At 46.7% G+C, this 14814-nt stretch overlaps 1 protein-coding gene across 2 annotated transcripts in view; it reads left to right on the top strand.

Annotated features, from left to right (window-relative positions):
• Positions 1-14814, top strand: part of LOC311108683 (protein eva-1 homolog C-like) — a gene marked incomplete at its 5' end in the record, with an annotated part of 140984 nt that overhangs the window by 120727 nt on the left and 5443 nt on the right. For both annotated transcript variants that reach the window (XM_084151393.1, XM_084151394.1), the window contains one exon: positions 8392-8538. In XM_084151393.1, the coding sequence (XP_084007519.1) occupies positions 8392-8538 (147 nt within the window). The remainder of the gene's footprint in view (positions 1-8391; positions 8539-14814) is intronic.

Genomic DNA, 14814 nt, shown 5'->3' on the forward strand with positions numbered 1-14814 from the left:
GGTGAGACCTTCTGACACTCTGAAAACAGAACAACTGCCCCGGTGAGACCTTCTGACACTCTGAAAACAGAATGAGTTATGATGAGTGGGGGAGGGAGAAAAGGGAGGGAGGGAGAGAAAAAAAGAGAGGAGAAAAGAAGAATGCAACTTTAACAGCTCCTGCCCTGTTCAACTAGCCTGTCGTTCCTCTGGAATGCTCCTGCCCTGTTCAACTAGCCTGTCGTTCCTCTGAAATGCTCCTGCCCTGTTCAACTAGGCTGTCGTTCCTCTGAAATGCTCCTGCCCTGTTCAACTAGCCTGTCGCTCCTCTGGAATGCTCCTGCCCTGTTCAACTAGCCTGTCGCTCCTCTGGAATGCTCCTGCCCTGTTCAACTAGCCTGTCGCTCCTCTGGAATGCTCCTGCCCTGTTCAACTAGGCTGTCGTTCCTCTGAAATGCTCCTGCCCTGTTCAACTAGCCTGTCGCTCCTCTGGAATGCTCCTGCCCTGTTCAACTAGGCTGTCGTTCCTCTGGAATGCTCCTGCCCTGTTCAACTAGGCTGTCGTTCCTCTGAAATGCTCCTGCCCTGTTCAACTAGCCTGTCGCTCCTCTGGAATGCTCCTGCCCTGTTCAACTAGGCTGTCGTTCCTCTGGAATGCTCCTGCCCTGTTCAACTAGCCTGTCGCTCCTCTGGAATGCTCCTGCCCTGTTCAACTAGCCTGTCGCTCCTCTGGAATGCTTCTGCCCTGTTCAACTAGCCTGTCGCTCCTCTGGAATGCTCCTGCCCTGTTCAACTAGCCTGTCGCTCCTCTGGAATGCTCCTGCCCTGTTCAACTAGGCTGTCGCTCCTCTGGAATGCTCCTGCCCTGTTCAACTAGCCTGTCGCTCCTCTGGAATGCTTCTGCCCTGTTCAACTAGCCTGTCGCTCCTCTGGAATGCTCCTGCCCTGTTCAACTAGCCTGTCGCTCCTCTGGAATGCTCCTGCCCTGTTCAACTAGGCTGTCGTTCCTCTGGAATGCTCCTGCCCTGTTCAACTAGCCTGTCGCTCCTCTGGAATGCTTCTGCCCTGTTCAACTAGCCTGTCGCTCCTCTGGAATGCTCCTGCCCTGTTCAACTAGCCTGTCGCTCCTCTGGAATGCTCCTGCCCTGTTCAACTAGGCTGTCGTTCCTCTGGAATGCTCCTGCCCTGTTCAACTAGCCTGTCGCTCCCCCGGGATGCTCCTGCCCTGTTCAACTAGGCTGTCGTTCCTCTGGAATGCTCCTGCCCTGTTCAACTAGCCTGTCGTTCCTCTGGAATGCTCCTGCCCTGTTCAACTAGCCTGTCGTTCCTCTGGAATGCTATAAGTGACTTATTGTGTGAGTGTGTGAGTGTGTGTGTGTGTGTGTGTGTGTGTGTGTGTGTGTGTGTGTGTGTGTGTGTGTGTGTAAAATCGAATCACATTTTATTTGTCACATGCACCGAATTAATCCGGTGTGGACTTTACCGTCAATTGCTTACTGATGTGCCCTTCAACAATGCTGTTAAAAAGTAATTGTGTGAGCATGCTGCTGGTAAGTTGAACAAAATAGTACTATGAGGTAACGTAGTTTTGGATCGCGGAATGTGTGTGTGTGTGAGCACTTTGATGTCTCAGATTAAGCAGGGCCAAGGTTTATGTCTGATTTAAAGCCAGGCGCCATCCCTCAGGCCCCTGACACACACACACACGCACACACACGCACACACACACACACACACACACACACACACGCACACACCCAAATCGATGGCACACTGTTCCAATGCACTTCCACCATGCTCAGCTGCAGCTGCCGATCTCCCTCCCTCCCGCTTCCTTTCTCCTCTTCCTCCTCTTCCTCCGCTCTCCTACACACTTCATCCCTCTCCTTCCATCCTTACTCATTCTCTCTCTCTCTCTCTCTCTCTCTCTCTCTCTCTCTCTCTCTCTCTCTCTCTCATTGAATGAATGAATGTCCCTCTCCATCTCCATTTTGACTGACATGGTCCAGTGCATCACTATAAGGCGTTACTATATGTTGTTACTGAACAAAAATATAAATGCAACATTCAACAATTTTAAAGACTTTACTGAGTTACAGTTCATATAAGGAAATCGGTCAATTTAAATAAATAAATTAGGCCCTAATCTATGGATTTCACATGACTGAGAATACGGATATGCATCTGTTGGTCACAGATACCTTTAAAAGAAAAGGTAGGGCCATGGATCAGAAAACCAGTCAGTATCTGTTGTGGCCACCATTTGCCTCATGCAGCGCGACACATCTCCTTCGCATAGAGTTGATCAGGCAGGCTGTTGATTGTGGCCTGTGGAATGTTGTCCCACTCCACTTCAATGGCTGGGCGAAGTTGCAGGATATTGGCGGGAACTGGAACATGCTGTCGTAGACGTCGTACCAGAGCATCCCAAACATGCTCAATGGGTGACATGGCTGGTGAGTATGCAGGCCATGGAAGAACTGGGACATGTTCAGCTTCCAGGAATTGTGTACAGATCCTTGCGACATGGGGCCGTGCATTATCATGCTGAAACATGAGGTAATGGCAGCGGATGAATGGCACGACAATGGACCTCAGGATCTTGTCACGGTACCATGGGGCACTCTGTTCACAACATTGACATCAGCAAACCACTCACCCACACAACGCCATACACGTGCTCTGCGGTTGTGAGGCCACTTGGACATACTGCCAAATTCTCTAAAAACGACTTTTTAGGCGGCATATGGTAGAGAAATTAACATTAAATTATCTGGCAACAGCTCTGCTGGACATTCCTGCAGTCAGCATTCCAATTGCACGCTCCCTGAAAACTTGAGACATTTGTGGCATTGTGTTGTGTGACGAAACTGCACATTTTAATGGCCTTTTCTTGTCCCCAGCACAAGGTGCACCTGTGCAATGATCATGCTGTTTAATCAGCTTCTTGATATGCCACACCTGTGGATTGATTATCTTGGCAAAGGGCGTTACTATAGGGTGTCACTATAGGGCTTTACTATACTGCGTTACTATAGGGTGTCACTATAGGGCGTTATATAGGGCTTATACAGAGCCTTCAGATAGTATTCAGACCCCTTGACTATTTCCACATTTTGTTACGTTACAGCCTTATTCTAAAATTGATTAAAGAAGAATCTCAAATATATAAAATATTTTGATTTGCTTAACAGTTTTTTGGGTTATGTGTTATTTCATAGTTTTGATGTCTTCACTATTATTCTACAATGTAGAACATATTAAAAATAAGGAAAAGCTGTTGAATGAGTAGGTGTGTCCAAACATTTGACTGGTAGTGTACATAAACACACACACACCCCCTCCCTCTTTCCCTCTCTCCCTCTCTCCCTCTCTCCCTCTCTTTACCTCCCCCTGTCTTTTTAAAACCCAAACTGCTGTCTGAGTCCAGTGAAAACAAACACAGTCCACTGTTATATACTCCTGAGTCGCCTCCAGTACCCTTTATGACCCCCCCCCCTCTCTCTCTCTCTATCTATCTATCTATCTATCTCTCTATCTATCTCTCTATCTATCTATCTATCTATCTATCTATCTATCTATCTATCTATCTATCTATCTATCTATCTATCTATCTATCTATCTATCTATCTATCTATCTATCTATCTATCTATCTACAGTGCCTTGCAAAAGTATTCATCCCCCTTGGTGTTTTTCCTATTTTGTTGCATTACAACCTGTAATTTAAATGGATTTTTATTTGGATTTCATGTAATGGACATACACAGAATAGTCCAAATTGGTGAAGTGAAATGAAAAAAATTACTTGTTTCAAAAAATTCAAAAAAAATAAATAACGGAAAAGTGGTGCGTGCATATGTATTTACCCCCTTTGCTATGAAACCCCTAAATAAGATCTGGTGCAACCAATTACCTTCAGAAGTCACATAATTAGTTAAATAATGTCCACCTGTGTGCAATCTAAGTGTCACATGATCTGTCACATGATCTCAGTATATATACACCTGTTCTGAAAGGCCCCAGAGTCTGCAACACCACTAAGCAAGAGGCACCACCAAGCAAGCGGCACCATGATGACCAAGGAGCTCTCCAAACAGGTCAGGGACAAAGTTATGGAGAAGTACAGATCATGGTTGGGTTATAAAAAAAAATCAGAAACTTTAAACATCCCACGGAGCACCATTAAATCCATTATAAAAAAATTGAAAGAATATGACACCACAACAAACCTGCCAAGAGAGGGCCGCCCACCAAAACTCACGGACCAGGTAAGGAGGGCATTAATCAGAGAGGCAACAAAGAGACCAAAGATAACCCTGAAGGAGCTGCAAAGCTCCACAGCAGAGATTGGAGTGTCTGTCCATAGGACCACTTTAAGCCGTACACTCCACAGAGCTGGGCTTTATGGAAGAGTGGCCAGAAAAAAGCCATTGCTTAAAGAAAAAAATAAGCAAACACGTTTGGTGTTCACCAAAAGCCATGTGGGAGACTCCCCAAACATATGGAAGAAGGTACTCTGGTCAGCTGAGACTAAAATTGAGCTTTTTGGCTATCAAGGAAAACGCTATGTCTGGCGCAAACCCAACACCTCTCATCACCCCGAGAACACCATCCTCACAGTGAAGCATGGTGGTGGCAGCATCATGCTGTAGGGATGTTTTTCATCGGCAGGGACTGGGAAATGGGTCAGAATTGAAGGAATGATGGATGGCGCTAAATACAGGGAAATTCTTGAGGGAAACCTGTTTCAGTCTTTCAGAGACTGGGACGGAGGTTGACCTTCCAGCAGGACAATGACCCTAAGCATACTGCTAAAGCAATACTCAAGTGGTTTAAGGGGAAACATTTAAATATCTTGGAATGGCCTAGTCAAAGCCCAAAATCCCAGTGGCTAGATGTGCCAAGCTTATGGAGACATACCCCAAGACTTGCAGCTGTAATTGCTGCAAAACGTGGCTCTACAAAGTCTTGATTTTGGGGGGGGGGTGAATAGTTGTTTCACAATAAAAACATATTTTGCATCTTCAAAGTGGTAGGCATGTTTTGTAAATCAAATGATACAAACCCCCCAAAAATCCATTTTAATTCCAGGTTGTAAAGCAACAAAAAGGAAAAACGCCAAGGGGGGTGAATACTTTCGCAAGCCACTGTATATCTCTCTCTCTCTCTCTCTGTCTCTCTCTCTCTCTCTCTCTCTCTCTCTCTCTCTCTCTCTCTCTCTCTCCCTCCCCCTCTCCCTCTCTCACTCTCTCTCCCTCTCTCTCGCTCTCTCTCTCTCCCTCCCCCTCTCCCTCTCTCACTCTCTCTCCCTCTCTCTCTCTCTCTCTCTCTCCCTCCCCCTCTCCCTCTCTCACTCTCTCTCCCTCTCTCTCTCTCTCTCTCTCTCTCTCTCTCTCTCTCTCTCTCTCTCTCTCTCTCTCTCTCTCTCTCTCTCTCTCTCTCTCTCTCTCTCTCTCTCTCTCTCTTTGTCTTTCTCTCTCTCTCTCTCTCTCTCTCTCTCTCTCTCTCTCTCTGTCTCTCTCCCTCCCCCTCTCCCTTTCTCACTCTCTCTCCCTTCTCTCTCTCTCTGTTATTCCCTTCCGTTCTGTCTCTTTCTCTCTTATATTCCCATTCCCTGTGGCATTCCTTAATGGGCTCCCGCTACACGGAGAGAGCAGTGTATTAGAAGGCAGGATCGCTGTTTTGGGAAGTTGGAAGGTTTTTGCGACTGTGTCATTTCAGAGTTGGCAGCCTCCTTGGAGAGATTTATGCGCTGTGTTTCTCACTGTGTCACACACACACGCATACAAACACACGCATACAGACACACACACACTCTTAAACACACACACACCCATGCCTACACATGTACATACGCACAAACATGTTCTCGTGCTGGCTCTAGATAGGTTGGCATCATGTTAAGTGTTATGGGCTGCGTCCAACAGTTTTGTACTTTTGACCATTATTTCCCAGACAACCAACAGTCCTTGCTGATTACTGGAAGTCAGCAGCACTGTAAGCACTCTAAGAATAGTCTAAGAATAGCTTTCATGAGAACATGGGGGTTTCACAGTCATGTGTGCAGTGATGGGTTGAATGTGAACAGTAATACAAGAATATGGGTGAGTTTGTGAAATTGGGAGTGTTGAAAGTGTGTGTGTGTGTGTATGTGGGTGTGTGTGCCTGCATGCACTTGTATGTGTGAAGGCGTGTGTGTTTGTGTGTGTGTGTGTGTGTGTGTGTGTGTGTGTTCAGTTAGTGACAGCAGGGCCATCACCATCACACAGAGTCTTCCAGCTGTGACCCGGAACCACATGTGCTGCCAATTAGGACCAATCAGAGCCCTGTAATCAGGATGGGGGGAGGGGCCGATGGCAGGGTGGCAAGGAGGGGGGAGAGGAAGGGGGAGTTTTGCGACTGAGTGTTCAACTTTGCTGTTGCACATTCGCCTACAAAATATACCCTGTCATTACATCATTACATTATAGCTGCGAGATTGTATTTTCTTGGACATTAATGTCAATTTGTAGCTTTCCCCATGCACACCACAACCACAGTTTCCACATAGCCTTTGTTGAAACCATTGAATAAATGGTGTCTGCATCTAAATTAATAATTTGTAAAATGGATTTAGGCAACACCGTGTGACAGGAATATATTTGCTGTAAGGTTCCTCAGAAAGGTGAAACAGGATTTGAATGATGTAATGACAGGGTATATTTTGTAGGCAAAATGTGCAACAGCAAAGTTGTTTGAAAGTGTTCCACAGGGATGCTGGCCCATTTTGACACCAATGCTTCCCACAGTTGTGTCAAATTGGCAGGATGTCCTTTGGGTGGTGGACCATTCTTGCTACACATGGGAAAACTGTTGAGCGCGAAAAAAACAGCAGCGTTGCAGTTCTTGACACAAACTGGTGCGCCTGGCACCTACTACCATACCTCGTTCAGGCACTTAAATATTTTGTCTTGCCCATTCACTCTCTGAATGCCACACATACACAATCCATGTCTCAATTGTCTCAAGGCTTAAAATCCTTCTTTATCCTGTCTCCTCCCCTTCATCTACACTGATAGAAGTGGACTTAACAGGTGACATCAATAAGGGATCATAGCTTTCACCTGGATTCACCTATCAGACCTCTATTCTATGGAAAGAGCAGGTGTTCCTAATGTTTCGTATACTGCTGACAGGGCTTGTGAGGTCTGGCCCAGGATTTTCATTGGCTCTTTCTTGGACGGCAGCCGAATAATGTCTCGGTACATTTGTTTGCTGTGTTTATACACCAGGGGCTTTCGAACAAATATTCGCATTTTCCTCCCCAAATGTTGACTGTGTCCATTATTAGTGTTTGTTCTGCTGAGCTCAGTGAAAAAGAAGCATTCGTTTTGTTTTGTTCTGTTGGTGCGTGGGCCGGTAGAAATTGGAGGGTGGGCAGACGTACAGACAGATGTACGTACTGTGTTCTAGGCAATAAATCAACCCGTTATAGAGAGACAGACAGACAGGGACAGACAGACAGACAGAGACAGACAGACAGGACAGACGACAGGACAGACAGACAGACAGACAGACAGACAGACAGACAGACAGACAGACAGACAGACAGACAGACAGACAGAAAGACAGGGACAGAAGACAGGGACAGACAGACAGACCGGGACAGAAAGACAGGGACAGACAGACAGACAGGGACAGACAGACAGACAGACAGACAGACAGACAGACAGGGACAGACAGACAGAGACAGACAGACAGAGACAGACAGACAGACAGGCAGACAGACACGGTGACCCGAAAGTGCGGTCATGTCAGGCTCGCAAAACCACATGTGAGGGAGGCAGGAATGTATGATCCTGTTCATTGTGGGTACATGTTTGTATGTCTGGGTCATGAGTGTGGTTTTCCCTGACTCACAGGATGTTGTGAGGTGGAAGGGAGGGGGAGGTTAGAGGGGCGAGGGGCGTAACTTTGGGGAATAGCCCACTGCGGGGTCAGAAGAAGGTTGTTTCTGTTTGTCCTCTCACCCTCCTTCCAACCCCCTCGCTCTCTCTCTCTCTCTCTCTCTCTCTCTCTCTCTCTCTCTCTCTCTCTCTCTCTCTCTCTCTCTCTCTCTCTCTCTCTCTCTGTCTCTCTCTCTCTCTGTCTCTCTCTCTCTCTGTCTCTCTCTCTGTGTCTCTCTCTCTCTCTCTCTCCTCTCTCTCTCTCTCTCTCTCTCTCTCTGTCTCTCTCTCTCTCTCTCTCTCTCTCTCTCTCTCTCTCTCTCTCTCTCTCTCTCTCTCTCTCTCTCTCTCTCTCTATATATATATATATATATATATATATATGTGTACATGAGCAGAAATTAAAGCTTTCTCTCCCTCTCTCCTCTCTACCTCTCTCCTTCATTCCTTTCCTCCCTCTCTCTCTCTCTCTCTCTCTCTCTCCAGTCCCAAAGCATTTGCTGCAGCAGGTGCCCAGCCCCAGAGTGCCAGTGTTGTACCCCCCACCGCCCAGTGCCCATGACCCTAACGTGGTTGAAGACAGCGCTCCCCCTGATGGGACGTCGGTCATAACCTCTGACTCTGTGCTCTCAGGTGAGCGGTCGCACACAAGGCACACTTGCACGCATGTGTATACACACACAGAGAAGTGTACACACACACACACACACACACACACGTACATACACACACACATACAAACACACACACGCACACACACGTACAAACACATACAGTATGTGCACAGACATGCACACATGCAGGCACACACACACACACGTGAAATGGCTAGCTAGTTAGCGGTGCGCCCTAGCAGAGTTTCAATCAGTGACGTCACTCGCTCTGAGACCTTGCTCTGCAACGGCCACACACACCTCTCTCTGAGGATCGCTTTACACTAAACAGCCCCCATTCATCTTTTCCTCTTTCCTTTAAAAGAGATTGGTAATCATATTTTAATATTTTTTAAATTCATTTTCTGATAGGACAGCAGGAAATTAGAGGGAGATGGATGATAGCAGGGCTTAGATAGAGCGGTCGTCGCCGGGGGGGTGTGAGGTCAGGAGTCAGCAGCCCTACTACTATTACCAGACTCCAGCACCCCTATACAAAAGAAGAGAATGCCAGGGTCATTCAGAGTTCAGCTATACTCCTATTTAAAGTCAGTGTTACAATATGCTCATATGTGCCCCAGCATGAGCAGCCTTTTTGGTTTGCTCTGTCATTTGTATAGCAAGCCAGTGAGAGAACAGTGTTTTCATCAGAATGAATGGGTCGCTCTATGTACATCATAATGTTGTTTTCATCAGAATGAATGGGTCGCTCTATGTACATCATAATGTTGTTTTCATCAGAATGAATGGGTCGCTCTATGTACATCATAATGTTGGCCTCCTGTCCTTGTTTTCTATTATTATCAGTTACTGACGTCATTTCCATTTCACCAAGTTCCCAGAACTCTGAGAGAGAGAGAGAGACCGACAGAGAGAGAGAGAGACCGACAGAGAGAGAGAGACCGACAGAGAGGGAGACAGAGAGAAAGAGTGAGACAGAGAGAGGGCTAGACAGAGAGGGAGAGTGAGAGCGAGAGAGAGAGAGAGAGAGAGAAAGATAGACAAAAAGAGAGAGAGAGAGAGAGAGAGAGAAAGATAGACAGAAAGAGAGAGAGAGAGAGAGAGAGAGAGAGAGAGAGAGAGAAAGATAGACAGAAAGAGAGTGAGAGCGAGAGAGAGAGAGAGAAATATAGACAGAAAGAGAGAGAGAGAGAGAGAAAGATAGACAGAAAGAGAGAGAGAGAGAGAGAGAGAGAGAGAGAAAGATAGACAGAAAGAGAGAGAGAGAGAGAGAGAGAGAAAGATAGACAGAAAGAGAGAGAGAGAGAGAGAGAGAGAGAGAGAGAGAGAGAGAGAGAGAAAAAGATAGACAGAGAGAGAGAGAGAGAGAGAGAGAGAGAGAGAGAGAGAGAGAGAGAGAGAGAGAGAGAGAGAGAAGATAGACAGAAAGACAGAAAGAGAGAGAGAGACGGAAACACAAACAAAGCATCATTCATGAAGGGAGGATGGTCCAAGTCCAAAACACTAATTCCTTTCCCTAGTATTTGCCAGTTCAACCCTGATTAGGATAGAAAGAGAGAAGGAAATGGTTTTCTGAGGAGAGAAGTGTGTGGCTATTGTGCTGACAGTTCCTCACGCTTGAGTGACCTCGCATCCACACACACACACACACACACACACACACACGCACACACACTAGCCTCACACATGCCACCCTTTTGGAAAAACCTGTTTGGATCGGAACTTTAAGAACGGGAAAAGGTGATGGACCTAGAACTTGCTTTCTTTAGACACCCACCCCAGGCAAACCAAAATTGGTTCTGTGTAAGTTCCCAGAACATTCGTTAGGTCGCGGCAAATGTTCTCATAACACAAAAACGTTCTAGTCGTGGTGATGATTATAATGTTTGTATAAAATATTTGCCTGATGTTGCAAGAATGGGCAAAGGTGAATGCCCAGGCAGGAGAGGAGACTGTGGAGGCGCGCTACAGAGAGGAGCAGCGGCAACTCAGAGGGTACCGGCCGAGGAGGAAGCCCGAGAGACAGCCCCAATAAAAAAAATTTGGGGGCTAAAAGGGTGGTTGGCGGAGCCTAGAGGTAGAGCAGAGCCAACTCCCCGTACTCAGGCTAGGGAGCGTGAGACTGGGCAGGCTCCGTGTTCCCAGTCCAGCCCGGCCTGTTCCTGCTCCCCGCACCAAGCCAGTGGTGCGCGTCGCCAGCCCAGTCCGGCCTGTTCCTGCCCCTCGCACCAAGCCTGTGGTGCGCGTCGCCAGCCCGGTCCGGCCTGTTCCTGTCCCACGCACCAAGCCAGTGGTGCACGTCGCCAGCCCGGTCCAGCCTGTTCCAGCCCCTCGCACCAAACTAGTGGTGCGCGTCGCCAGCCCGGTCCGGCCTGTTCCTGTCCCTCGCACCAAGGCTGTGGTGCGCGTCGCCAGCCCGGTCCGGCCTGTTCCTGCCCCTCGCACCAAGCCAGTGGTGCGCATCGCCAGCCCGGTCCAGCCTGTTCCGGTCCAGCCTGTTCCTGCCCCTCGCACCAAACTAGTGGTGCGCGTCGCCAGCCCGGTCCGGCCTGTTCCTGTCCCTCGCACCACGGCTGTGGTGCGCGTCGCTAGCCCGGTCCGGCCTGTTCCTGCCCCTCGCACCAAACCAGTGGTGCGCGTCGCCAGCCCGGTCCGGCCTGTTCTTGTCCCTCGCACCAAGCCTGTGGTGCGCGTCGCCAGCCCGGTCCGGCCTGTTCCTGCTCCCCGCACCAAGCCAGTGGTGCGCGTCGTCAACCCGGTCCGGCCCGTTCCTGCTCCCCGCACCAAGCCAGTGGTGCGCGTCGTCAGCCCGGTCCGGCCCGTTCCTGTTCCACCGGTGCCTGGTCCGGCACCGGTCAGCTGCTCCACTCCGGAGCCAGAGCAATCCGCTCCACCGGTGTCCAGTCGAGCTCCGGCCAGCGGGGCCAGACCAGATCAGGGGCACAACAGGGGGGGTGGAGAGAGAGTGGTGGTCACGCCCGTAGCCGGATCCGCCTCCGAGGCGGAATGCCCACCCGGCCCCTACCCTCTTGTGTTTGGGGGGGGGTACTGTCACGCCCTGGCTCTGGGGACTCTTAAAGGTTGAGCCAGGGTGTGGATTTTTCTATGTTTAGTTTTTCTATGTTTTCGTTCTAGATCGTTTAGATCTATGTTGGCCAGGGTGGTTCCCAATCAGAGGCAGCTGTAGCTCGTTGTCTCTGATTGGGGACCATACTTAGGCAGCCTGTGTTGCACTAGTATTTGTGGGATCTTGTTCCGTAAGGTTTGTTTTGTATTAACCTAGGACTTCACGTATCGTTTGGTTTGTTGTTTTGTTCGTGTGGTGTACACAAAATAAAATGTACGCTTATCACGCTGCGCCTTGGTCCGTGTCTTCAGTCGACGATCGTGACAATGTCATGTTTCATGTTTTGTGTGGACCCCAGGAAGAGTAGCTGCTGCTTTGCAACAGCTAATGGGGTTCCTAATAAAATACCAAAAAAGTAATTTTAAAAAAATAAACATTATATGAATGTCATCACAACTGAACCTATCCCAAAATACAAAATATAATGTATCCACAGTGTTCCTATAACCTAATTCAATGTTATGGGAACTCAGAAAGGCTGTTCTGTCAACATTCTTTCAACATCAAAGGTTTTTTTTTTGTGCACCCTGATACAAACATTATCTGAATGTCAGCACAACTGGACATTTTTAGTGTTTTGGGAACCTATCTCTTGTCATATCCCCACAATGTTTCCACAACCTAATAAAACATTCTGGGAACCTTTTAAAGAACAGACTAAATGTGTTCTAGGAACATTCTTGTAACATCAGGTAAATATTTTCTGCACCCTAAAAGAAACATTGTAGAATCATTCACACAACTGGACAGTTTTTGTCTTTTGGGAACAAATCTTTTGTCATGTCCCTACAATGTTCCCACCAGACTGTTGCCACAACCTAATGAAACATTCTGGAAAACTTTTAAAGAACAGACAAATTGTGTTCTAGGACCGTTCTTACAAACATTCTATAATCATCAGCATGACTGGACAGTTTTTGTGTTATGAGAACATTTGCCGCAACCTAACGAATGTTCTGGGAACTTTCACAGAAACAATTTCTGTTTGCTGGGAAAACATTACATTTTTTACATTTTAGTCATTTAGCAGATGCTCTTATCCAGAGCGACTTACAGTTAGTGAGTGTATACAATTTTTATTTTTATTTTTTATTTTTTTGGGCCCCCCGTGGGAATCGAACCCACAACCCTGGCGTTGCAAACACCATGCTCTACCAACTGAGCTACACGGGGCCCGTGGTACATTGTGTTATTACATTACCTGGAAACATAATGAGAACTTTGGTGGAATGTTCTGTGGTGGTTGTTAGAGATGTTGTGAATCTTAGAAGAACATTCCAAGGATATTTCATTTAAAACATTCTTTGAATGTTTTCGGGGTGTTAGCATCCTAATGTTAAATAAAACCCTAACTAGAACTTAATGGGAATCTTAGCTCATGCTCTGGGAATGTTCCCGGTTTGCTGGGACCATTTTTCCATTAAACGCAAATCTACAAAATCTTTCCATTTGATCTGTCTTTTCCGGTCTTTTATGTATTTATTTATTTATTTACATGAACAAAATAACATAACATGCTCCATATATTATTCTGAAATGATCAAATGTCTTTGTTTGAGCCATCTCTTTTCCAGACTTTATTCTATAAGAGAGCAGTATATCTAACAGGTAGTGGTCTGTGATGTATCGGTTGAATGTGAGCCAATGTGTGTTACACCGCAATCGGTCCAGGTGGAAACGCTCACCTACTCAGTCAGCAGTGCCACTCTCTAAACTACATCAGATAAAGGCTGTGCACGACACACCTTACAGATCCTGCAATTAGAGGGTCTGAGTGTGCGTGCGAGCACACCCCTCACACACACACACACAAACACACACACACACACACACTGCACTCGTTTGGGTCGTTTAAATCATCTCTGTGTTTGTCCCAGTTTACACTGGCTGTCTGGCTGAGTTGTTGTGTTTTCATTGAAGCGTTGCACACAAACATCTAACTAACGTAGGCCAGGTCTGTCTCACATGTCAGTGTTGGATTACAGAGTGAGCCCACCTCTAGTCTTTATAAGTACAGGGGGATGTACAGACTTATACAGACAGTGTGTTGGTTGAGTGACTTTAGACACACAATCTCAAGTATTCATTATGAAGCTAAGTAATCAGACCAGCATGTTGATCTACTACTACTCAAACAACTCAACCTCAGATCACCTTTAGGTTAGCACACCTAAACTACAGAGTCTCAGACTGCCTACACACTAACTCAACCTCAGATCTCCTTTAGTTTAGCTAACCTAAAGAGTCTCAGACTGCCTACACACTGCAAAACATTTCTAAATCCTATATACAGTCACATTACCTTTCACAGTACACAATACTCAATAGTCCTAGTATCAAATTTGGAAAGTCGAACATGACATTTGTGGTAAATATAGTGTATTGTGAAAGCAGCTTAAACTGTGAGAGAAATCACTATGATCATATGCACATGTTTTCAGCTTTATAAGGATCAAACACAGTGATTCCCGAAATTACCATAATATATATATATTCCCGTAGCGAAGTGAGTCAGAGTTAGCTGGACAGATCCAAGTGGAATGCTGGAGATCTGAGTCAACATTAGTAGTAGCGTCGTCTACGGTTACAGTGTAGCGATGGTAATGCTTGTGGTGAGGAGAACACAGCAACAGAGGAAGTGGGTGTGGGTGACTCAGTAGTCCACTCATAGTACTCTGAAAAGAACACACACATGCTAGACACTCAGATCACTAACTGCAACAAACACAGCTGTATAACGTTAAATATGACAACGCATGTTTTTGAAACCAATTAATCTGAAGTACGTATTGTAAATAAAATGTTTCACTTTGAATCATTTACATTTTACATTTTAGTCATTTAGCAGACGCTCTTATCCAGAGCGACTTACAGTTAGTGAGTGCATACATTTTTTATTTTTCATACTGGTCCCCCGTGGGAATTGAACCCACAACCCTGGCGTTGCAAGCGCCATGCTCTACCAACTGAGCTACACGGGACATAATGCGATGCGTTGGCAGTCATATTGGGTTGTCTTTAAGTGTTCTTTATGCAGAGTAGAGACAGATGTGCAGTTTGACTCAGTGAGATTCTCAGTGAATGAACCTTGATTCTCTGGCATTGTATCAACGTGTGTGGTGTGTGTGTGTGTGGTGTGTATGTGTGTGTGTGTGTGTGTGTGAGATC

Source organism: Coregonus lavaretus (assembly GCF_964263955.1).
Source record: "Coregonus lavaretus genome assembly, chromosome: 33".
NCBI classification, from domain to species: domain Eukaryota; kingdom Metazoa; phylum Chordata; class Actinopteri; order Salmoniformes; family Salmonidae; genus Coregonus; species Coregonus lavaretus.